The sequence below is a fragment of the Lissotriton vulgaris genome, chromosome 8, assembly GCF_964263255.1.
Source record: "Lissotriton vulgaris chromosome 8, aLisVul1.2, whole genome shotgun sequence".
Taxonomy (NCBI): Eukaryota; Metazoa; Chordata; class Amphibia; order Caudata; family Salamandridae; genus Lissotriton; species Lissotriton vulgaris.
The window spans coordinates 1,497,349,776-1,497,374,207 of record NC_141696.1 but is presented as its reverse complement, the minus strand read 5'-3'; the positions used below and the strand labels follow the sequence as shown (position 1 = coordinate 1,497,374,207).

Sequence of the window (24,432 nt, the reverse complement as noted above, 5' to 3'; positions counted from 1 at the left end):
GATGTTAAGACTAGTAACAATGATACTTTCCATGTTAAAAATTTCAGGTCCACCTTATGGATCGGCTCGAAAGGGTGACGCATGAGCTGAGTTAGTACGACATTCAGATGCCATGCAGGAGGAGGTTTCCGCACAGGCGGAAACATACGAAACAATCCTTTGAAAAATTGTTGTATGATCCGCACAGAAAACAAAGAATTTGATCCATCTTGACGAAATCTAGAAATGGCAGCCAGGAAGACCTTAAGAGTAGAATGTGCCAAACCCAATCTGGCCAAGTGCAAAAAGAAGGGAAGAATTTGCTCTGGTTTGGCATGAATGGGATGAAGTCCATTAGACTGGCACCATGCACAGAAACGCCTCCACTTAAGTTTGTAGGTCTTGATCGTAGATGGAGCTCTGGCCTTCGCCAGTACCTCCTGGCAATCCTGTGGAATGTTTAAGTGTGCAAATTCCATGTGCTGAGGAACCAAGCTGACAATTTCAGCGAGTTCGGGTCCGGATGGTACACCCTGCCTTTCTGGGTGGAGAGAAGATTCGGAATGCGAGAAGTTGGATAGGGTTGCATTCCGAGAGAAGGAGTAGCTCGGTGAACCAGTATTGCCGGGGCCATCGTGGAGCAATCAGTATCAACCGGCATGGCTGCTTCTTCATCTTCTTGATGACTTTCGGGATCAGAGGTATCGGTGGAAAAGCGTATGCGAATATTTGATTCCAACTCAGCGAAAGGGCATCCCCGCACGAGTCCTTGTGGGGAACCCAACTTGCAAGGTATGGGCATTTCCGGTTCTGGTGCGTCGCAAACAAGTCCAGATCCGGATGCCCCCATGTCTGAAAGATGCGGTCTAGAGATGGTTGATGTAATTCCCACTCGCGAGTGCAGCCTGTGGATCTGCTGAGAGAGTCCGCTAACACATTCGCGATTCCCGGACCATGGACCGCTGACAGATGGATATTGTGAGTTAGGGCCCAACTCCAAATCTCTTGTGCTTGTTGCGACACCCGGGCTGATCTTGTGCCTCCCTGCTTGTTTAGATAATGCATGCAGGTGGTGTTGTCTGTCCGAATCAAAACTGTGGCGCCTTCTAGGGTCGCTTGAAAGGACTTCAGGGCTAGAAAGATGGCGTGCAATTCTAGCCTGTTTATGTGCCATCTCATTTGGATCTTGTTCCATTTTCCGCTGACCGTCATGCCTTGGAGGTGTGCACCCCAGCCTGTCATTGAAGCGTCTGTCGTCACTATAAACCTGGGCACTTCCGTGAGGAAAGAGCATCCCACTTGTATGTTGGAACCTTGACTCCACCATAGAATCGCTTCTCGCATTCGAGGTGTTATTTGAATGATATCCTCGAAGGACCCCGACACCTGTATCCACTGGCGACTGAGCTCCTCTTGCAAGGGCCTCATCCGAAGACGACAGTTGGGGGTGAGAAGAATACAGGAAGAAATCATCCCGATGAAGGACTTGAATCATCCCGATGAAGGACTTGAACATGCGCACTGAAACGCACCTTTTTAATAACAGTGCCGCAGCCAACCGTTGTATCTTTTCCTGTCTTTCCTTTGAGATAAATACTTGGGCGAGCTTGGTGTCCAGTGTCGCTCCCAAGAAAGTCTTTCTCCTTGCTGGCGTGAGGTGCGATTTCTCGAAGTTCACTGAGAAACCCAGGCTTTGCATAAGTGACAGAGTTTGTTGAATGTGAGCTTTTACCATGTCGAAAGAACTGGCCTTGATAAGGCAATCGTCTAGATATGGACTGCAACTGAAGGTGGGCTGCCACCGGGGCCAGTATCTTCGTGAACACTCTGGGGGCTGAGCGCAGTCAAAATGGAAGAACTTTGAACTGGAAGTCCCTGCCAGCCACTTGAGGAAATATAAATTTTTGGTCAAGTTATGTTCCCTATCGTGTACCCCACCGTCTCCATGTACGAGCTTAAAGTGCATGTAACTTCCCTCCTGTGCCAGCTATGAAGACGCAAATACATTTGCGTCCAACGTTAACATGTCCTCTTTCAGACCCACCCAAAATGGGTTGAATAGTCCGTTCCTAAGTATGCCATGCCAACGTCTTTTTGTGGTATACTCTACACGTTTTTCAGCTCTGGCGAAGCAGGCCCTGAATTCTGCCATCGAGCCTTTTTTCTGCTTTCTGACTCTGAAAGCCTCAGCCCAGGCTGTCTCTGTACCCGTGACCTCTGCCTTACTCCTTGCGCGGCTCACCGCGTTTAGCTCAGCCTGCTGCCTGCCAAGACTGAATTCAACCTTCAAGTTATCTGTTTCCCTCTCCGAAAATGCATTCCTGCCTACTAGTTTAAGTAAACATTCCCCCAGCTGCAGAGCGAAGGGCCTGGCCTTACTGTCTCCGTACAAGTAATTCATAGCCTCTGTTACCATGGAAGGCCCATGCCCCCCTCGCATCTCATGCAGACACTTAGACGCTTATACACGCACTCACAGTCAGTATAGAATAGCTTCTGCCCCAGAGACCTTTCCGCCCAGATAGTATGGTTCCCAAACATCAGATATCAGATATGATAGAGGTACGAGTTGATCTGACATGCCAGACTTCTGTCTCTTTCCGCCACTGTAAATGTCAAGTCCCTTGCACCCTCCAGTTTCACGTCAATCACACGTCATGCAGCTGCGCGCGCATCCAGGCCTCAGATTTCTGCTGACATTGCAAGATTCTGCTTTTTGTTACCACCCACTTATGACACCTACTCATGACGTTTCTAGCACACACCTCTATGTTCACGCCTAGTGCACGCCTTCTAATTACGTATTATTACCACGTGTGTATTTTATCTTGTTTCTCTCAGCTGTTACGCCTACTATATTGGTTTCTATAATGTAACTCAAGTATATAAGCTATGTATTGTCAATAAAATATTGCTCTATCCCTTCCTGCACCCTCAGTGGTGGCAGGAACCAGATATCCGGTCATGACCATTCCTTTTTAAGGAATAAAACCCCTAAGAACTCTAACACCACGGACTCTGCGTCTTTCTTTCCGATTGAGTTATTATTGATTAAGTACTTACCTACATAGAAATTAAGACGGTAAATCAAATATTTACCACATTATTTTGGCGCCCGAATAGGGACCCCTCCCCCACCTCACGCGCCGGCTGGTGCGTTGCAAACTCTGTCCCCTGCCATCAGTTAGACGGAAACTACGCGTACCGGCAGGATTTCCTGTATCTCCCTCTGGCCCACGGAGGTGACGAAGACTGCAATTAGCACCCAGACGAGGCGGTGAGGAGCGCGGAGGATCCCGACCAGAGCCTAGCCGAAAGAAGCAAGGTCCGAGGTGTCAAGAGGCCCACCAGTTTTCCGAAGTATCAACGTGGCGAGTCGAGTCCAGTCCAGTCGAGTTTTCCGAGGCCTTCTGTTTTCCGTGCTTCCCGGTGAGTACCATTGCTGGGACGTATCTAGACGGGTTTGGGTACACAAATTCGGTCTGCACTGTTTTAGACAGTGTATCTGTACTGTTTACCAGTATATCAGTTATCCTAGTTCTTGCACTGTTCTCAGCAGTGTATCTGTGCTGTTTAGCAGTACATCCAGTATAGGGGGTAGTTATATATGTTTCAAATGTCTCTTTTTATGTGTTTGATGTCGTGGTATGAGTGACTGTTTCTAATGTGCATTACTGTGTTCTTGTGTAATTAATTGTGTTCAGAGTCAGAATTAAACAGCTAGGGATTCGAGTAAAATCAGAACAAGTAGACCGCGCACGAAACAATCTTGTAAATGGTATGTACTTAGTAGCCGAAGGTACGCCTGAGGCCACTTCAGAAATGCCGAAAAATCTGCCACCACCATTGGTTCCAATTAAAGTAAACCACAGGACTACTAAAGACATCTTTCTGAATTCCTATCTAAATGATGTAGCACCCGCTTACACAAATCCACGTGCCCGCGTCCCGCCTACTGACGGTGACGGAGATGGCAACACGCCTCCAGACCGCACCCCACCATTACCGCAACAAGTTCCCCCTGACCGACAGCCTGTCGTTCCTCCACCTCCACCATTTCCCTCACCTAAGGTTAAAATACCGAATCCGCTTGCGCCCGATCCTACTAAAAGACAAGTTCAAGTACAAATACAGACTCCACAGAGAGATAATGCTCAAGCCTCCGCCTCAGGAGGTGCGACTAGGGGTTACCAGACCCCGCCAGCAACACACAGATTAAACCTTAGGGACATGCAGAAGCCTTTTTCATTCCAATCACCCCGTCTCGACATACTCAAAGAACCGCTTCAAGTTTGCAGATATGATCCAGTACCCGGTAAAGACGATAGGATGTTGATGGCATCGCTACGTTTACGACAAGCTACAGATTACCTAGTGTTATTCTCAGGAATGAAAGAACACCTAGATAGGATATATCATTTTGTCCGGACGGGGGAAAACCCTGAAAGTATTAAGGAAGCCATGGCACATCAGAAAGTCGACACTCAAGCATATATATTACGCTTTTTCATAAATTGCTTTATACGAGAACGAGACAGGCCTGAGACAGAACAGGAGGAAATGGATGCCCTAACAAAGTGGGGTCAAAATATAGCCGAAGGAAAACATGATAAACAGAATTGCATAGCCAGTATGTACAGGAAAATAAGAAGTGCAGTAATAGAAGTACACGAGAATGAGAAAGAAGAAGCTTCCTCTGAAGAGGAGGAAGGACCTGGAGAATCAGATAAGACTACAGACATGATAGCGTATGTAGGTAAAGGAACTTATCTTAGGAAAGGCATTCGTCCAGAAAGCAAGAGAGTCTTCCTCTCTGGCATAACAAAACCGAATTCTCCTGAACATCAGTTTCAAGAGACTGATAAAATGCTTCGAGAACGAATGGGGTACCATGTATTAAATTCTATGGATGAACAAGAACTAGCCCGGTCAGCCGTATTATGGGCTGACAATCCGAACATATACCATGATGACACCGTAGCGCAGACATTTCTGAACCTTTCCCCAGACGAGCAGAAATTAGCAGGTGTATACATGATTCAGCACCTTCTCACGTTATTCAGATATCAACATTCTGACCCAGGTCCCTTACACGATACATTAGAAGCACTACTCATGGATAGATGGAGAGGCCTAAGTACCAAATTAATTCTAGAACAACGGCACAGGTATAACACGTTCTTAAGCTCTGAATACGTTCCCGCTCCGCCCCCAGAAAGAAAAATGTATCACATGGAGCGTCTGCATGGCATCGAAAGTCAGAACCCCTTACGAGAAGTACACCCAGTCATGGGTCCTGATAACGCCTTGAAACGTGTGTATGTACACACACCTTTGACCAAGTTAGAACTATTGGAAATGAAGAAACTAGTACCGTGTCACGATAAAGACCCTGCAGGTTTTCACAGAGAACTTAAAGACATGTTACTAATGGGAGATTACACATATGAAGATATTATGAAAATGTTAAAGGTACTGCTGCCCACGGGCATCTACGAGAAACTGAAGGAAAGAGAATGGGAGGTGGGAGATAAAAAGATTGTGTGGACAGAAATAGAGGACGAGGAGAAACTTCGTACCCCTGGGCTAGGCCTTGGGGAGAAAACTAAAGCATTACCAGGTTTGATAGTACAGGTTCTCCCAAGATTACTGACAACTAGAAAGGAAGATTGGGACGCAATCTCGTCCTGTAAACAGAAACACGATGAAGATACTAGTGACTTCTATTCAAGATTCGAGAAATGTTTCATTATTAATAGTGGCCTTAAACCAAGTAGTGAGTCATACCCGCATCTGTTCGTATCAAAATTAGTCGAGAATTCCCTGCCATTAGTTAAGAACCGCGTGTATAAAGTTGAAAGTACTTGGCAGGCAAATACGCCATCCCAGATGTTACAGATGTTACAATATCATCAGAACAGAATTAGAGAAGAACAGGATCAGGAACAGAAACGCATGAAAGACACGAAAATGAAAATGTTAGTGGCCCAATCGGTTCCAGCCGACGGCCAGAGAAAGGGTACGACCCAGACAGGCCATTCCGCAGCTCCCGTTAAAGGGACGTGCAACTATTGCAAGCAGCCAGGTCACTACGTACATGAATGCCCAGTTCTGAAACATAATATCTCGACAGATAAAACTAAAGAAAGACCGCATCCACCTAGACAAAATGAGGGTCAGCAACAGACTTCACAGAATACACAGCCTATGCATGTTTCACCACATGCAGTACAGACGGTAGCGGTACCACAGAGACTGTCACAGTCACAGCCACAGCCCATTGCTGCGACTCAGCAAGTCTCGCAGCAGATGTACCAGTATGCCCAATCTGATTACCCCGATTATCCACGATACACATGAAACAGCCTAGAGAGGGAGGGTGGCTTGCCTCTTATTGAAATTCCTGTAGATCAAGAGGGTCCTTATGTACACAGTCAAGTATTAGGAAAAGACCGAAGGTTTTTAATTGACACAGGGGCAAGTCGCACCACAATCAGCCATGATGAAGTCCCAGGGGCACCCCTCTCAGGCTCACACAATGTTTCCCTTGGTTTTTCAGGACAGCCTATTGTAAATGAGGTATCAAAACCAGTCCCCCTGGCTGTGGGTCCATTATCACGTGTTACAGACTTGTTACTTACGAAATCTTGTCCAGAAAATCTGTTAGGAATAAAAACATTGAAGGCTCTAGGAGCCGTGATCTGCTGTTCCCCGGAAGGAGTTAGACTTTTCTTGAGAGACTTTAAGGGTCATTATGTATTACGAGAGTTTGATGTCAGATTGAAAAATGTACCGGATCACTTATGGGCAAAAGGCCCAACTGACGTAGGTTGTATGCACATTACACCATACCGTGTTACACTCCAACAAGGTGTTGTTCTACCCAGAATCAGACAATACAAGTTACCACCCGATGCTGTAGTGGCTTTACTGGAAATGATTGAAGAGCTCATTGACCAAGGAGTGGTCGTAGAGACCGACTCCAATATATGTAATTCCCCCATCATTCCGATTCTTAAACGTACTGATCCCAATGCACCGCCAGTATATCGGCTGGTGATTGATTTAAGAGAACTGAATAAATGTATTGTTCCACAGTACCCTGTGGTTCCCGACATCTCATCCTTATTGACTGCTATTGATTCAGAAGCGACGTTCTTTATTGTAATTGACCTCAAGAACGCCTTCTTCAGTGTACCTATTGACCCGGAGAGCCAATATCTCTTCGGATTCAGTTTAAATGGACGAAGTTTCAAATTTTCACGCGCACCTCAAGGGTTCACAGAAAGCCCCAGCATCTATAGCCAAGCACTGAAAAGACAACTTGATTGTATCATAATGCCAGTTAACACTGCCTTACTGCAATACGTCGATGATCTGCTGATCACCGCACGAAGTGAGCCCGAATGTGAACAAGCATCACTGACAGTTTTACATTTTCTGGCCGACAAGGGACACAAGGTGTCTCCTTCGAAGCTACAATTCTGTGTTCAGCAAGTTGTGTACTTGGGTCACTTGCTGTCCAAAGTGGGGAGACAGCTCACTCCCGATCGCATTCAGTTAATTGTAAATATGCCACAACCCCAGACACAAAAGGAAGTGCGGGCCTTTATAGGCCTCACCTCGTACTGCAGACAATGGATTCCCCAGTATGCATTTCTAGCTAAACCACTCATTCAGTTGACAACACAGGAGGCAGCGACTTCGACTGCCCTCCCTTGGACTCAGGAACATACACAGGTTTTTGAGGAATTAAAGAAAGCTTTATGTCAAGCACCAGTTCTAGCGACACCATGTTACAGCAAGCCTTTTACACTTTTTGTTACAGAACGTGATGGTACAGCATTGTCTGTCCTCACTCAAGACCAAGCAGGTTCACATAAGCCTTGCGCTTATTTTTCAAGTACATTGGATTCAGTAGCCCAGGCACTCCCTGCGTGCTTAAAGTCAGTAGCAGCAACAGCACTAGCAATCAGACAGAGCGACTCAATTGTTTTAGGACATCAATTAACGGTACAAGTTCCACATTCTGTAGAGGTTCTTTTAAACAGAACTCAGACTCAGCACTTGACTATAGCACGACTGACAGGTTATGAATTGACACTATTCCAGCCACACATAGAAATCAGACGCTGCAGCATTTTGAATCCCGCAACATTGTTACCTACAATTTTGACAGATCCAGCCCCGCATGATTGTTTAGAGATCATTAATGCAGTGACAAAGCCTCGACGAGACTTAACAGATGTTCCACTGACAAATCCAGACCTGACACTTTATGTGGATGGTTCATGCATGAGAACAAGTACAGGAGAATTAGTGGCCGCGTATGCAGTGACCACTGAAACTGAAGTTAAAGAAACACATCGTATTGACACACTGTCTGCTCAAGCGGCGGAGCTCATCGCTCTGACCCGAGCTTGTATACTAGCCAAGAACAGAAATGTTAACATATACACTGATTCCCGTTATGCGTTCGGAGTCGTACACAACCTCGGAATGTTATGGCAAGAACGAGGTTTCTTGACCTCTCATGGTGCCAAGATACAACACGGTCCCCTCATTCAAGCACTGTTAGAAGCAATACATCTGCCCTCAGGCATATCCGTCATGAAGTGTAAAGCACATACTAAAGTTACGGATGCTGTTTCCCAGGGTAATGACCTGGCAGACCAGACAGCAAAACATACAGCATTGACTCACACCCAGACTACCGATGTGACAAAGACAATAGTTCCAACACAGTGTATGTCAGTCAGGGATCCCACCCTAGACGTAATCGATATTCAGACACATGCCACTCCAGATGAAATAAAGAAATGGACTGAACTAGGAGGGATCCAGACAGATCAAGGATGGGTCACAAAGGGAAAATCTACATGGTTTCTCCCCGACTCAATGGTTCAAATCATGATAAATACAGCACATAGTCCGGCACATCTAGGAGAGAAAGCTATGTTAGACAGTTTACAGAATCTCTGGTACAACAAACACTTACGAGCAGCAGCGAAACAGAAAGTGCGTACTTGCATGATCTGTTGTCAGTTCAATCCCGGTAAAAGCGTTCCTGTAGAGCAAGGTGGATTTCATCCTCCCGATCACCCTTTTGAAGTCCTCCAGATGGATTATATCCAGATGGACCGTTGTCGAGGATTCAAATATGTCCTCGTAGTTGTTTGTGCACTTTCCCGTTGGACCGAAGCATATGCCAGGCAGCTCGTTCGAGAATTCTTCCCACGATACGGCTTGCCTCGTGTCGTGTATTCAGATAACGGACAGCCGTTCTCATCCGAACTTATGAAGCATGTTTCCCTTCTGTTAGGATATCAGTGGAGATTCCATTGTGTCCGACATCCCGAAGCCGCAGGCCTTGTAGAAAGGCATAACCAGACATTAAAGACCCGCCTTGCTAAAGTTTGTAAAGAGAAAGGGGTCGACTGGATAGTCGCCCTGCCAGTTGCATTGTTCTATATGAGAATGGTTGCCCATTCGAGATCAGGACTATCCCCGTACGAAGTGGTCTTTGGCAGACCACCGAATATGTGGGGGACGCCCATGCCTAAGAAAATTACTGATGTCGATTGTAATATGCTGACAGATTACCTTGCCTCCTTGATATCTGCACTCCAATCATGTCGTTCACAGGTTGCCGCAGCCTTCCCTGACAACACTGATGTAAAGCTGCACGATGTCCGACCAGGTGACACCGTCCTGATTAGGAACTTCGACAAGAAAAGTCCGCTGGAGCCCCGCTGGAAAGAGCCGAAGACCGTCCTTCTTACTACGAAGACCGCGATCAAGGTGGAAGGCAGAAAGGGGTGGATCCATACGAGTCATATTAAAAAATGCAACGAACTGAAACCAGACCCTGACTCGTCCACCCCCTCCAAAGACTGTATCAAACTTAGTGACTTTAAGGTTCCCGAACGAGAGAAAACTCCCCAAGAGGAGTATAAACTGAAACTTCGATCTAGCAAGTCAGACAGTTTAATTGTTTAAGTCCTCCCCTAGGTGAATCGGTTAAATAGTTTCTGACATGTATCCCCTAGATCGAGATAGAGAGAGAGAGAGACAATTCAAGAAACGTGCATATTGTAAATCACTTCGTAGTCACTGTATGGTGACTTTATTGATTATGTTCTTTTTAAGTCTCCTGATTATTGTTGCTAGTATATTGCTTCCCATATACTACCCTATCTTCAAACGTGAACAATCTGCTTTCAATGTTTCTGCTGAACATTCTTTTAGTGAATTACCTCCCCATGAACTTTCTTACAGACTCGCGCTGCGCAACAATACATTCATTAGTATGTTACACCATTCCCATCAGACTAACAATGCTACAAACTGTTGGATATGTGGCCGACTCCCTCCCTACCAGAAATACAAGGGAGTTCTGCCCCTCTTTCCGTACCCGTTCACTCATAATGGCTCCTGTGGTGCATGGTTTAGAATAATCAATTCCTTAGATTCTGATGTCGCTGTTTTTAAAGGGAGCTGGGTTTGGGGAAACTTGAACTTAGTTCTGCTTAATGCCTGTTACCCTGACAAGAAGGGACTCCCCACTAGAGTAGGAACTGATCTAGAAAATGAAGTATATGGATTAGGTAATTATACAATTAACCTTATGATTCTCACTGTTGAATCCGAAGCCGCACCAGTTCTCCCTGCTATGTCAGTACTACCAGTCACAGGTGACTTATGTGTCAGAAAGAAGGGTTCAGTACACTTAGGTCATAGTAAATGTACTACCGTGGTCGAATTCAGTGATCATGGCAAGTCCTCCTTTAAAGCTACTCGTCATTCCTACTTTGTTTGTGGCTATACCGCATACATACGCTTACCTCCAGATTGGGATGGTACCTGTTACATTGCCTTCCTTCTGCCACCTGTTTTCCTAGCCCCTCCTGATTATCACAGAAATACAAATCTAGTAAAGAGTAGACTCAGAAGAGATCTCCCGATTGTCGACTATACCGAAACGGCGTGGGAGCAATACACAGATTTCAATAAGGGATTCTTTTTCTTCACAGGCCCCGTCTGTAGGAGAGTAGGGTCTGCAATCCTATGATCACCCAGATTTTTTGCTTTTGTTTCACTGGTTTACGACTTTCTCTGGCTGTGGGCCTGCCAATCAGACCCACAGCCTGGCTGTTCTCTTTCTAAATTACGATATGTACCCTAGGTGCATTTACCAATTGGTACTGGGCCACCTTATCAGACCCCGTAACGCAGGGCATAGGTGTACCCAGGGCCGCCAGGGGCTGCAGCATGTATTATGCCACCCCTGGCTGGCCTCTTAAATTTGACACAACTGGCTGCACGACAGCTGGGGCGAAGACGTGTAACCACCCTTCGCTTTAGGTATAGTAGCCCTATATCTAACCATACAATGGACACCCGAGTCACTATCAGTCACTCCTATGGCAGGCCTTATCAATCCTGAAGGCAGAGTGCGTGGGCTCGTGTGAGCTAGGTTCAGGCCCGAGCCGAGCCCGGCTGCAGCTTGCGGAATCAAGCCCCAATAGCTGTTCCATGATAACGCGTACCATATCGGTAACTCCGGTATCGCGTTATCAAGACATGTCGAGTAAGGTGTCATACGAATCGGGGTGCTGCCCTCTCACCAACTCTGGCGATGAGGTTAGTATCCCACCCTTCTAGAGGGACACGACATGTACGTAACTGTGAACCCCGGTTAAAGTTAACTGAAGCCTCAGCTCCACAAAATGGATGCTGCCACCACAGACATAAGTCTGACCTCCTGCTGCTGGGAGTCCTTCCAGCGAGGAGCACTTGGACAAAGGGTTTCCTGTCGAGGGCGCTGTTCGCACCGTCCCAGACAGGGTTTGTGTATTCTGGGTAGGTAGGGCTTTGGCGAGAAGGTGACTGCAGAGTGGCACCCCGGTGCTCACTACGCATCTGCCGGTTGGAACCAGTTCCAGGGGCGCCAGCCCTGGCCTGGGGAAAGCCCGGCAGGGGAGAGGGGCGTAACTACCCCCCTTCCTGGTCCCACCCTTAGGGCAGGACCTAGTCATGTACCCACCCCTTTCTTTAGGATAAAGACCGGAGCGGGGACCCTTCCAAATTAGATCATCTTTGAATCAAGAATACTTTCTACGAAAGGACTTCAAGACTCTTCTCAAGATTTCTCCCTTGTGGCTAAGGAGTAGTCACCCTGCATCAGCGGGCACCAACTAAGAACTCTGCGGTTTGCTGCAAGTCCTTCCTCAAGGATCCGACGGCCCAGCTCGACGAGAACCGGCTTCCCTGGCACCTCTGACCTCTACCCACGTCATCAGCTCAGCTGTGATCTGTGGGTGCGACGAGACCTCGAGGGACCGGCCATCATCAGAACCTGCACGCTCTTAAAAACCAGCACGACCATCGAGGTAACTCTCTGGTGAGTGCTCTGGGGTCCGAGAAGCCCCGACCCTGAGCCGCTCTAGCACCGAAGTGCAGTCTCCCAGCATCTCCACGATCTGCGTGGGGCCCTTCTGCTCGCTGCTCAGCACGTTGTCTGGTCACTCGCCGCTGGCTTGTGCCCTTCTGTGACGACATCCGAAGAATCATCACTGCTGGTCTGGTTGCTCCAGACTGGCCCTTGCTTCCATCTTTGCGAGAAGCACCCCGGACCCTCCTGGTCCACTCAAGACGCCATCTTAGGCCCACCCCGTGGCCCTGAGATCTGCCGAGGCTTGTTGCCCCATCCTGGGCCCAGCGACGCCGACAGCATCATCCTTCGTGGGACAGCTCGCACCTCCACCGTGGTCGCCGACAACGCCTCCTGGTCCGTGAGACTGCAGAGCCTAGCGTCGCCCACTCACCTAGTCGAGGTGACGGCCAACCGGTGCCTTCCTGGTACCCTCTGACTACTGGCTAGTAGTACGAACTTGGTCCCCTCTGCTTTCAGGTTTCATCAATCTCCGATCCAGGCTTGGATCTCTACGAACTATTCAGCACTGGTCACCGGCCAGTAACTCCTTTCTTCCGGCTCCTGGCTCGTCAGCGAAGACCCCGACGCCTGTAAGACTTGTGCAGCCGCAGCCCTCGTGGCTAGGTAACTCGGCATTTCGGTGCCTGCATAGCCTCCTTACTCTAGGGTCCCGAGTCCCTCGCTTCCGACTTGCCTTATCGGGTCCGCCCGAGACCTTAACCTTTCCGTGTCCTCGGACACTTGTTTTAATTGTGCACTTGAAGTATTTGCTAAAGAGATTTGGTTTGTGCTTAGTACCCTGTCCTCATAAAGAGTACAGGGCTGTTGTGATTCTTAATAAATATCCTGTTTATTTTCATAACACTTGTGTGGTGTCCTTTCACTGGGTGTTCAAGGGGTACATGTGTGGTAAACAGCTGGCTTAACACGCCCTCTCGAGTCTTTAGCCTTAGACTGCTCGTATCCACGCTACTAGGATAGCTGGTCTATAGGTTGACTTACAACCAGACACCATAAGGGTCGTTGGAACGATGCATAGCGGTCGCTAGAATAGCGAACGTTGCATATCGGGCCAACTTCTCACACCGTCCACAACAGTAAATTAATACGTAGATTAACCAGAACACTCGAAGCAGTAGTAAATGAAACTGCCTCCGCTCTAGGTAACTTAACAGAAGAACAGTCTGCTATGCAGATTGTTGTTCTTCAGAATCGTCTTGTTATTGACGTCATCCTGGCAGATAGAGGTGGAGCCTGTAAGGTCATCGGGTCAAGTTGCTGTGTTTTCATTCCAGAAAACGCGCCAACTGTCTACAAAGCTATTACACGTCTTCATAAGATTGCAAGTTCAATACATCAGAATCCAGGCACCTGGACTTGGTCCGGTTGGTTCTGGACAACGTTAACCGCTTGGGGATGGAAGATCCTATCCTTCCTAGGCATTGCCCTTGTCATAGTATTCAGTTGTTGCCTGTGCCTACAGTGTGGGCCAGCGATTTGTGGACTGTGTGCCACATCGTGCATTGAACATTCCAGTTTTCTCTCAAACCGACAACGGAAGAGAGACGAGCAAATGATGTTACAAGAACAGACTGATCGATTCATGAGGATCGAGATATCATGAAGGGTCCGTAGGGAACAAGGAGGGAATGAGGAAATATAAATTTTTGGTCAAGTTATGTTCCCTATCGTGTACCCCACCGTCTCCATGTACGAGCTTAAAGTGCATGTAACTTCCCTCCTGTGCCAGCTATGAAGACGCAAATACATTTGCGTCCAACGTTAACATGTCCTCTTTCAGACCCACCCAAAATGGGTTGAATAGTCCGTTCCTAAGTATGCCATGCCAACGTCTTTTTGTGGTATACTTTACACGTTTTTCAGCTCTGGCGAAGCAGGCCCTGAATTCTGCCATCGAGCCTTTTTTCTGCTTTCTGACTCTGAAAGCCTCAGCCCAGGCTGTCTCTGTACCCGTGACCTCTGCCTTACTCCTTGCGCGGCTCACCGCGTTTAGCTCAGCCTGCTGCCTGCCAAGACTGAATTCAACCTTCAAGTTATCTGTTTCCCTCTCCGAAAAGGCATTCCTGCCTACTAGTTTAAGTAAACATTCCCCCAGCTGCAGAGCGAAGGGCCTGGCCTTACTGTCTCCGTACAAGTAATTCATAGCCTCTGTTACCATGGAAGGCCCATGCCCCCCTCGCATCTCATGCAGACACTTAGACGCTTATACACGCACTCACAGTCAGCATAGAATAGCTTCTGCCCCAGAGACCTTTCCGCCCAGATAGTATGGTTCCCAAACATCAGATATCAGATATGATAGAGGTACGAGTTGATCTGACATGCCAGACTTCTGTCTCTTTCCGCCACTGTAAATGTCAAGTCCCCTGCACCCTCCAGTTTCACGTCAATCACACGTCATGCAGCTGCGCGCGCATCCAGGCCTCAGATTTCTGCTGACATTGCAAGATTCTGCTTTTTGTTACCACCCACTTATGACACCTACTCATGACGTTTCTAGCACACACCTCTATGTTCACGCCTAGTGCACGCCTTCTAATTACGTATTATTACCACGTGTGTATTTTATCTTGTTTCTCTCAGCTGTTACGCCTACTATATTGGTTTCTATAATGTAACTCAAGTATATAAGCTATGTATTGTCAATAAAATATTGCTCGATCCCTTCCTGCACCCTCAGTGGTGGCAGGAACCAGATATCCGGTCATGACCATTCCTTTTTAAGGAATAAAACCCCTAAGAACTCTAACACCACGGACTCTGCGTCTTTCTTTCCGATTGAGTTATTATTGATTAAGTACTTACCTACATAGAAATTAAGACGGTAAATCAAATATTTACCACACACTCTGAACCTTAGAAACTTCCGGTGCCTGGGAAAAATTGGAACGTGAAAGTATGCATCCTGAAGGTCGAGTGTTGCCATATACTCTCCCGCCGAAAGAAATTGGAGGATTTCTTGAAGTGTCAGCATCCTGAATGACAGCTTTTTGAGGAATTTGTTTAGGGCACGCAGGTCGATGATGGGTCGCCATTCCCCCGACTTCTTGCGAATAAGGAAAAATCTTGAGTAGAAGCCTTTTCCTTTCTGATGATGAGGTACCCTTTCTATTGCTCCCTTCCGAATCATAGTGTTGATCTGGGCAAACAGCTCCTTGAGATGTGCTGGAGGCGGTCCTCTTGGGGGGAAATTTGGAGGAGTTTTTACGAATTCCAAAATGTGACCTCTGGCTACCACATCCAGAACCCATTTGTCTGTGGTAATTTTGGACCAATTCAAGTAATTTTGGGATATTTTTCCTCCAATTTGGTTCGGGTTGGGACAAAGTGGCGGCAGGATGCGTTCCTTACTTCTTATCGTCTCTTCCTCGATAGTTAGATTTTCCTCGAGACAGAGAAATTTCCTTTTCTCTGTTCGCAAGTCTGTTGACGATATGGCTGGAATCTTTGGTTTCCCTGGGCGGAAGTATAGGAGCGCTGTTGGTTATAGCCTCTTCTATTAGAGAAATTCCCTCTTCCTCTTGCTCCACAAAAGGAAGACTTCCTGTATTGTAAAGTGCCCAGCGAACGTGCTGTCTCAGTATCCTTTTTGATGGCTTCTAGAGCATCGTCAACATGCTTTCCAAATAAGTATTCTCCATCAAATGCCATATCTATAATCCTTGTTTGGACCTCCTGCCGAAAGGATGTTGCCTTCAACCATCCTTGCCTCCTGAGAACAGCTGCACCCGCTAGTTGATGAAATCCTGTGGCAGCAACGTCCACTGCAGCATCAATCATCTCAGACGAGATGCACTCTCCTTCCTGAAGGATCTTCTTCGCTTCAACCCGATCTGGCTCGGGGAGTTTGTCTACATACGGCGAGATGTCAGACCACATCTGCCTATCGTATCTTCCTAATATGGCTAGAGAGTTTGCGGCTCTAATGGTTGTAGCTGCAATTGTAGAAACTTTTTTCCCCGATAGAATCTAGACGTCTCCCGTCCTTGTCTGGCGGAACAGAGACCTGAGATGTTGGGTTAGAAGACCTCTTTTGCGCTGCCTGCGCTACCACAGAGTCTGCTTTCGCTTGTCCAATGAGGCACGCTGGAGATGATTTCGGCGCCCTATATTTCTTATCCACTCTCGGGAGCACTGCTGGCAAAGAATTTGGCTTGGACATGATCTTCAGTCCTTCCTTCCATATGAATTCTATGATTGGTATGGTCCAACTCTGTTTTTGTGGTGTCGACTTGAAGTCATACAAGAAGCAGTCTTCTTGTTTTGACTCCATAGTTATCATGAACCTCTTTGTTGCTCTATCCATGATCTTGTGGAATGAGGCAATGTCCACAGAAGGTGACTCTGATGTAGTAGGTTCTGCCGGAGAGGGCGTGTTTGCATTATAATCCTCATACTCCGACGATTCTGACCTATTGTCTAATTCTCCTTCTTCTTGATCCTCATGATCTGAGTACTCTTCATCTCCTGTTTGAGGAGCTGTGACTTGTGACACAGACAATGCTGGACGTCCTTCCTCCAACGTCATAGAAACCACTGGCTTTGTCTGCTTCGAAAGCGGCGTCGCTATTTTAGGTCTTGGCGTAGATACCTGAGAGTCACCTGACTCTGAAGGTGGGAAACGCCTATAATAGTCACTGAGCATATACTGTAGATTGTGAATCAATTCCTCAGGCATCTGCATGCCGGGAGCAGGCCTGTCCTCATGTGACAGAGGCTCTGTTTCATGCATTTCTTCCTCCATATCATCTTGAACCTTAATTTGGAGGTCAGATGGGCTTCTGGCTGCTCCAAAGTTTTCATCTTCATAGGATCTTTCCTCATCTGAATCCAAAGGTTTCTCTGGCACTACTAGCGTAGAAGGAATCGCCTCATTAGTAACCCTTTTCTTCAACAGCGTAGCTGTAGTTGCAGGTGATGGTAACGGAATCCCCGATGACTGTGCTGACCAGACTTGTAAGGTAGTACAGCTTGCGACAGGTGGAATCGATGGGATCTCGGTTTGCTGCTGAATTGGTTGGGGCCGTCGTCGAGGTTGTCGACGGTAGCTTCGTTGACGTGGATTTCATCGTCGACGAGGATTTCTTCGTCGACGAGGTCGACGGTAACATCGTCGACGGGGACGTCATCGAGGTAGTCGACGGTAGCTTCGTCGACGTGGATTTCATCGTCGACGTGGATTTCATCGTCGACGGTAACGTCGTCGGCGAGAGCTTCGTCGACGGCACAATTTTCTTCATCGACGGGGAGCCAACCGTCGACATCATAATCGTAGACGAGGAGCTCGTCGACGGTACCTTAGCCGTCGTCGACGGGACTATCGTCGACGACGAGATAGGCCTGATCTGCACATGAACCAGCGTAGGCGATGAGGCCGAAGACATCACTAGAGCCGGCTTCGGAGAAGAGAAAGTCATAGTGCAGGTGGTAGACGTGGCCACATGAGAGGAAACACAATCCTTTTTTGACGTTGAAATTGTCAAAGGTGGCAACTGAGGAGGCACAGACTTTGAAGATTTCTTGGGAACTGCAGATTTCCCAGACTTCTTAGAGGGCGTACTATCCATCTTACCAGGTGGAAGAGTCTTTTTTGAATCACTAGGCCCAGAAGTATCCAGAGAGGATTGGGCCTTCTTCGCCACCTTAGCCCTTGGAGATGAAACTTCAGTTTCAGCCTTCCTCTTACTCGAAATTAATGAAGAACCAGAGGCAATGCTTCCTACCTCAGACAAAGGGTCCTCCTTGTCCTTGAGTCTGTTAAGCCACAACAGCAGTCGTCCTTCTATGTCCCTGATGGTCTTAGGGGGGAAGGTCCGGCAGATCTTGCACTCCTTTGCCTTATGGTCAGGATAAAGGCAATATAAACATTTTTTGTGGGGATCTTCTTTGAATAGCCTTTGCTTCCCACAAGAATCACAGGCCCTGAACAGGGATTTAGAAGTAGACATCTGTAAAAACTTGAAGAAACTAACTAATCTAGAAGAAAACTGAGCAGAGCTCAGGGAGACTCCCTTCACACGACGTGCGGTAGAAAATCTGAGAGCCTGAGCCTCTGGAGAGAACATTCTGGTGGGTGCTGTCGCCTGATTGGCTGCAGTTTGGACTAATACATAATGACTAGGATAGTCACGATTGTGAAGGTTTTTTTCTACTGTAGCTGGTGCTACTTTACTTCCTGGTTGGGTATTTCTGATATTTGCTATATGTATTATGGCATTTTATTGCTTTTATATATACCGTGGGACTCCCACTCCGACGACGGGGAATGATTCAGGCATGTGAATCTATGAAAGACACCCCTAATACTGGAGAATAATATATGTATATTAGGCTTGCACATTGCTGTTGAGTCAGCAGGATGTATCATGCGTTTTAAGAAGAAGTACTACTCTGGTTTACGTAAAAGTCTGAAAACAGAGTGCAAGTTAATATTTTTGTAGTCCAGGCTGAAGAATAAATGTAGGCATGAAAGTATGCCTAATGATTATTCTACATACTCATAAGATTGGGGGGGGATTTTAAGAACTGTTGAGGCAGCTTATTAAAAAACAAAATGAGTGTGCCCCAAATCACCAATAGATTACACAATTGTTTACAATGCTGACATATAGACATATTTCTCACATTAACCCCTTGCATGTTGGTGACGGCTCCCGTCCGTCATGGCACACAGTGCTCGTGTGCTCATGACGGCCGGGAGCCGTCACGACCACGCCTGCGATCGGAATGTGCAGCACAGGAGCGGAATTCCGACCGCAGGCAAGGGGTTAAGGGTATTTATTAAACACTATTTCCAGAATTTTATAGTACACAACTCACATTATCACAAATTGTTTTGGCAAAAATTCAATAAAAGGGGGTAAAAACAAAATAATTGTGATACGAAAGATGGTGGGAACCCCTGTCAGTTTTAAGCCATCAAAATGTGCTAGCATCCGAAGAGAACAAACATAGTGAACATAACTGCATGTTTAAAGCTGACTGGAGGTGACATGGGGGCACTCTTGACTTAAGAGGCTCCCATGTCACCTCCAGGAAGTGGGATTAGTTCTTCAGTTCTGGAATCCTCTAAAACCAGGGACAACCAATCTGATCCCCTAATGTAAAACATTCCGGAATAAATTATTGCTTTGAGTCTACTACACCGCTTTTAAAATGTCGTTTAGTTCACTAGGTTTATCTTTTGCTGAAACTATTTGTAGTAATATTAGTTGTGGATTACAAAATTATGACAATAGTGGTTAACACAGAACCCCAATGTGAGAAATATCTCTACAACTCAGTATTGTAAATCATTTTATAATGTATGACTCTTTGGCACCCTTCGCTAGTTCTTTTCAAGCAATAACACTTTTATTCTGCTTACCAGACTCCTGGGCGAGTACTCAACTGGACATAAATACTATAATCCTACTCTCAGGGAGCGGAGATCCCTTTGTCTGAAATAATCTGTTGCATATCATTTTTGTGAAGGTTTCTCTCCTGGATGGCTTTTCCATCTTCTGGGGCATGCACTTGCTTCAAGAAAACCCAGAGAAAGCAACTGCTGGTAGTACCCCCTATGGCCTAGTTTTTAACACTCCCATTACCATGCAGCTTCTTAGACGCTTTCAGAATAAAAGTAAGCCTATCCGTCTCCTCAGGTGTCGCCCTTGTGCAACCACCTCTGTTCTTCATAACTGATGCCTATTTTTGGGGGTATGAAATCAGGTTCCGGGCATGAAAGGAAAAATTAGTTCTGTACTGAATTAGGTCCTCCTAGTCTTCATTCGTTCACAAGACTTTGTCAAACATTCCCTCTAAGCATCTGCAGATCTCTGACATGCATGCTGGAAAAAATATGTAATGACCTGGGTTAGAGTTGTTGGTGAAGTACAGAAACTGGACAAAAATCGGGCATAGTGTAGACACTACTCTTCTGGGCACCAAACATTTTAAACCTGGAGAAGCTTTTTCCAGTCTTGCATGAGCTACAGTCAACTGTAGACCAGTTAGGAATGAGCGAGAATATGGGACAAAAGTAAACGGCTTAATTTGTCAGAGGGAAATAATTAATTGTCACTCCTAGTCTTACTTTCTCCACTCAAGATCAAATCAGAAATACACATAGTAGATTTCCATCTCCAGTAATCCTATATGATCTTGGTTTCACAAACCCCTTTAAACAAAACAGCTGAGAATGCATTAGATTGATGGTTCTGACTCACTCACAAGGACTAACAGAGAAGCACAATCAAAGATATAGTCACTGCCTGGTTGAAATAGCAGAGGCATTTGCTAACTATTTCAAAACAGTATCCTCGCCCTCCGCCATATATACCGCAGAAGTATCACATCAACTGCTGGCAGGATGTGACGTGCCAACTCTTTCAGACATGGATAGGGAGCTACTGGAGGCAGACATTTCTGACGAGGAGATACGGAAGGCCATTGGCCAAATTAAATCTGGAAAGGCGATGGGGCCCAATGGTACACCAGTAGAATTTCTTAAGGCAGTGGCTTCCCAGGTGGTCCCACACTTGAGAGAGATGTATCAGGAAAGCTGGGAAAGGGTTGCCTTACTGCCAGATCAGCGACTGGCAAGCATTGTGGTGATACATAAAACTGGTAAACCAGTGGATGACTGTCGGTCTTACAGACCCATTTAATTGAATAATGTAGAGGCGAAGGTCTTGGCGAAGGTGCTCGCCATGCGGCTGGGTACAGTGATAACCTCCCTTGTGCATCCGGACCAATCTGGATTTATGCCAGGGAGAAATACGGCACTGAATATTCATCGGCTTCATAACGTTCTGGCACGTCAGAGATATAAAGAAGAAGATGCAGTCAATACTGTCCCTTGATGCCTCCATGGCGTTTGACTCGATCGAATGGCCATACATGTTTGAAGTTCTGGAAAGAGCAGGATTAGGCCCTAAATTCATACGGTGGGTGTGGTTACTTTATACAGATATTCTTGGGCAGGTCAGAGTGAACAACTACACATCCAGGCAGTTCTCCCTCCGCAGAGACACCAGGCAGGGTTGCCCTTAGTCGCCACTGCTGTTCTCGCTTATGCAAGAGCACTTGGCGGCCTCGATACGCAGTCATGTGATGATAAAGGGTCTGCGGTGGTCCCAAGACTGCGAAGATAGAATATCACTCTATGCAGATGATATATTGTTGTATCTTACAAACTCATACAGGTCCATCCATATGGTCCTCAATATATTCACAAACTTTGGGAAATATTCAGGGTACGCTATTAATTGGGGAAAGTCGGGTTTGTATATGCTACAAGGACAGACCCCACGTCTTCCAAAAGACTGCGCTTTAATGGTCTCGGATGAAGGTTTTAGATACCTGGGAATTTTTGCCACGCCAGATCCGGACCTCTTTCACAGTCGCAATTTAGCTCCTTTGTTGGCACGGTTGCTGGCTGACGTCTAACATTGGAGATCCTTGCCACTGTCACTGGATGGCCGTGCTGCTCTTTTTAAGATGCTTGCCCTTCCGCGGTTTCTCTATATTCTACAGAATTGTCCATATAAAGTTCCAGATGCCTATTTTACGGCAGTGGAGGGTGAAGTGCGTACGTTACTATGGGATGGGAAAGCTCCAAGGATTGCACTTCAGAAATTGATGAAGGGATGGTATGATGGGGGCATTGCGTTACCCGACATACGGCTGTACTATTGGGCCTCGCAACTGGTGACTGTGAACAGGTGGGTGTACGCCCAGCCGGATGATCCAGCATGTGCTTTGGATAGATATCAGATGGACAGATTTGGATACTTTGGGGCACTTTATTCTAGTACTAGGAAGACGCATTTCGTAGGTCCCACCCAACATACACTGCAGGTATGGAAATTAGCTAATTCTTGTTTGGGGTGGACGGGCAGGCTTATCAAAATGACGCCGCTGTGGTATTCCCAGAAGCTAGGTATGCTTTGCCAATACTCGGGATTCGATAAATGGGATATGATTGGTATCTCGAAGATTGGTGGCTTCATTAAAAAAGGTAAAATCCTTCGGTTTAAGGAGCTCCGGAAAGCATACCGGTTGGCACCCAGTGAGGTTTATCGCTATTTACAAATAAGGCATGCTTTGATGATGGCGTTCCCGAGTTGTGTAGATATACAGGAGTCGTCCCCTCTGGAGGACCGTCTGTTGGATGGGCAGCTGCACACTAAGGCAACCTCCCTCACTTACAGGAAACTTCGTAATAATATGCCTGACTCCTTCGAGAAGCTTAAAAAGAAGTGGGAAGAGGACGTAGGGACAATTGAGGAAGAGGATTGGAGGCAGGCGTTAATGTCTTCCAGAGAGGCTGCCATCACGCTTAGAGTCTGCCTTATTCAACTCAGTATTTTCCACCGTTCATATCTGACTGGGGTCACTCTTGCGAGGATTGGGTCTAGGCCAGACAATCTTTGTCTAAGGGGATACCGGCAGTCGGCCACATTTTACCACATGATATGGGAATGCCCGATGGTACAGAACCGTTGGGATAGAATTACGACGCACATGAATTCTGCGCTGGGGAAGCCGCTCACTTTGACGCCACTTCTGGGCCTGCTCAACATATGGGAGACGACCGATCATACAGAGATAGAACAGCAGTTTGTAAAGCTAGGTTTCACACTATTTGAGAGGGAAATTGCCAGGGGATGGGGTGGAATACGACCACCTGCAGTGGCGGTTTGGCAGAGGGAGCTAGATAGATGCATGATTGCTGAGAAAGAAGTGTTTATTGCAAGGGGGTGCCCGAAGAAGTGGGACAGGAAATGGTTCAAATAGAAAATGTATAGGGGGGACATCTGTGTATCGCCCGTGGTGGAATTGGAGGTGCGTAGGAATAGGGATAGGGTGCGAAATGTGTAGTATGTGAGTCTAACTGAACTTGATTCCTAATGTGGCACTAAATGTGACTTGCATTGTGAATTATATAAGTAGCAGTGAATTTGTCTGTATTTTTTTCAAATAAAACATTTTTTGGAGAAAAAAAAAGATATAGTCACTTAATTTCATTTATTTCTTGTGTTTATTAAACATGTTATCTGTGTAATTTTAACATGAAAAGCCTTGAAAGCAATGGATCTTCGAGTGGAATATATAAGTACCCACACATTCTTTTTTGTCCAGATAAGATTTTAATAAAACAGTATGTTCAATGTTCTACTTACAGAGGTATCGTAGTTACCGGGTGGGGCGACATACGTCACTGTACCCCTGTTGCGTGGCGGTAGCATAAGGTGGTGTTTGATGAGGGAGTTCTCGTGCACCATGCCGTAGATATCCCCACCAGTGATGTGGCTTCCAACCTGCAAAATAGAGAGAGTAAGTCGGTAACATTCCTTGACATGCCATTATAGCTTCCGGACACGGATTGGGGAACTTTGAAATACCACAACACACATTCCTTGACACAGACAAACACTGCGAGATATTACACAAGAACTTCTATATAATTAAAGAGCGATCATAAGGCTGGCAGTGAAGTACTAAAGTATGGTGGGTAATTGTAGGACTTCAGTAATTTAAGACAACTACCCAGAGATGTAACAGTCGACTTGTAGACACGTGAAATAACAGAAGTACCAATTATGATAATACATAACTAAGGAGAGATGGGTGGACAGAGGACAAACAACAAAGACTGTATTTGTCAGTCATACCCTGCATTACCGCAGTATTGAAATAGTGGCACTGCTGCATGGCATGCAAACCAGAGAACAGCTCAATATCCAATCTGAACATGTGCCTCAAAAGTAAATAAGCAACCGTACCATCATTCTAACTTATATTCAATTTTCTATACCCATAACACAGAGAATATGAGGGACAGAGCAAAACAAAAGGAGGATAAACTCTAGAACACCCATGGAGAGAAACAAGGTATGTTGCTTCACAACAAACTCCTGTATGTAGAGAGTGAGTGAGTGTGTGTGCGAGTGAGTATGTGAGTGTGCGAGAGAGTGTGCGTGAGAGAGTGTGCGAGAGAGTGTGCGTGAGAG

The 24,432-nt window shown here is 46.4% G+C and overlaps 1 protein-coding gene across 3 annotated transcripts in view; it reads right to left on the bottom strand.

The window, feature by feature from the left end:
* Window positions 1-24,432, bottom strand: part of ATP6V1A (ATPase H+ transporting V1 subunit A) — a 328,148-nt gene that overhangs the window by 95,506 nt on the left and 208,210 nt on the right. For all 3 annotated transcript variants that reach the window (XM_086935581.1, XM_086935582.1, XM_086935583.1), the window contains exon 6: window positions 23,602-23,739. In XM_086935581.1, the coding sequence (XP_086791707.1) occupies window positions 23,602-23,739 (138 nt within the window). The remainder of the gene's footprint in view (window positions 1-23,601; window positions 23,740-24,432) is intronic.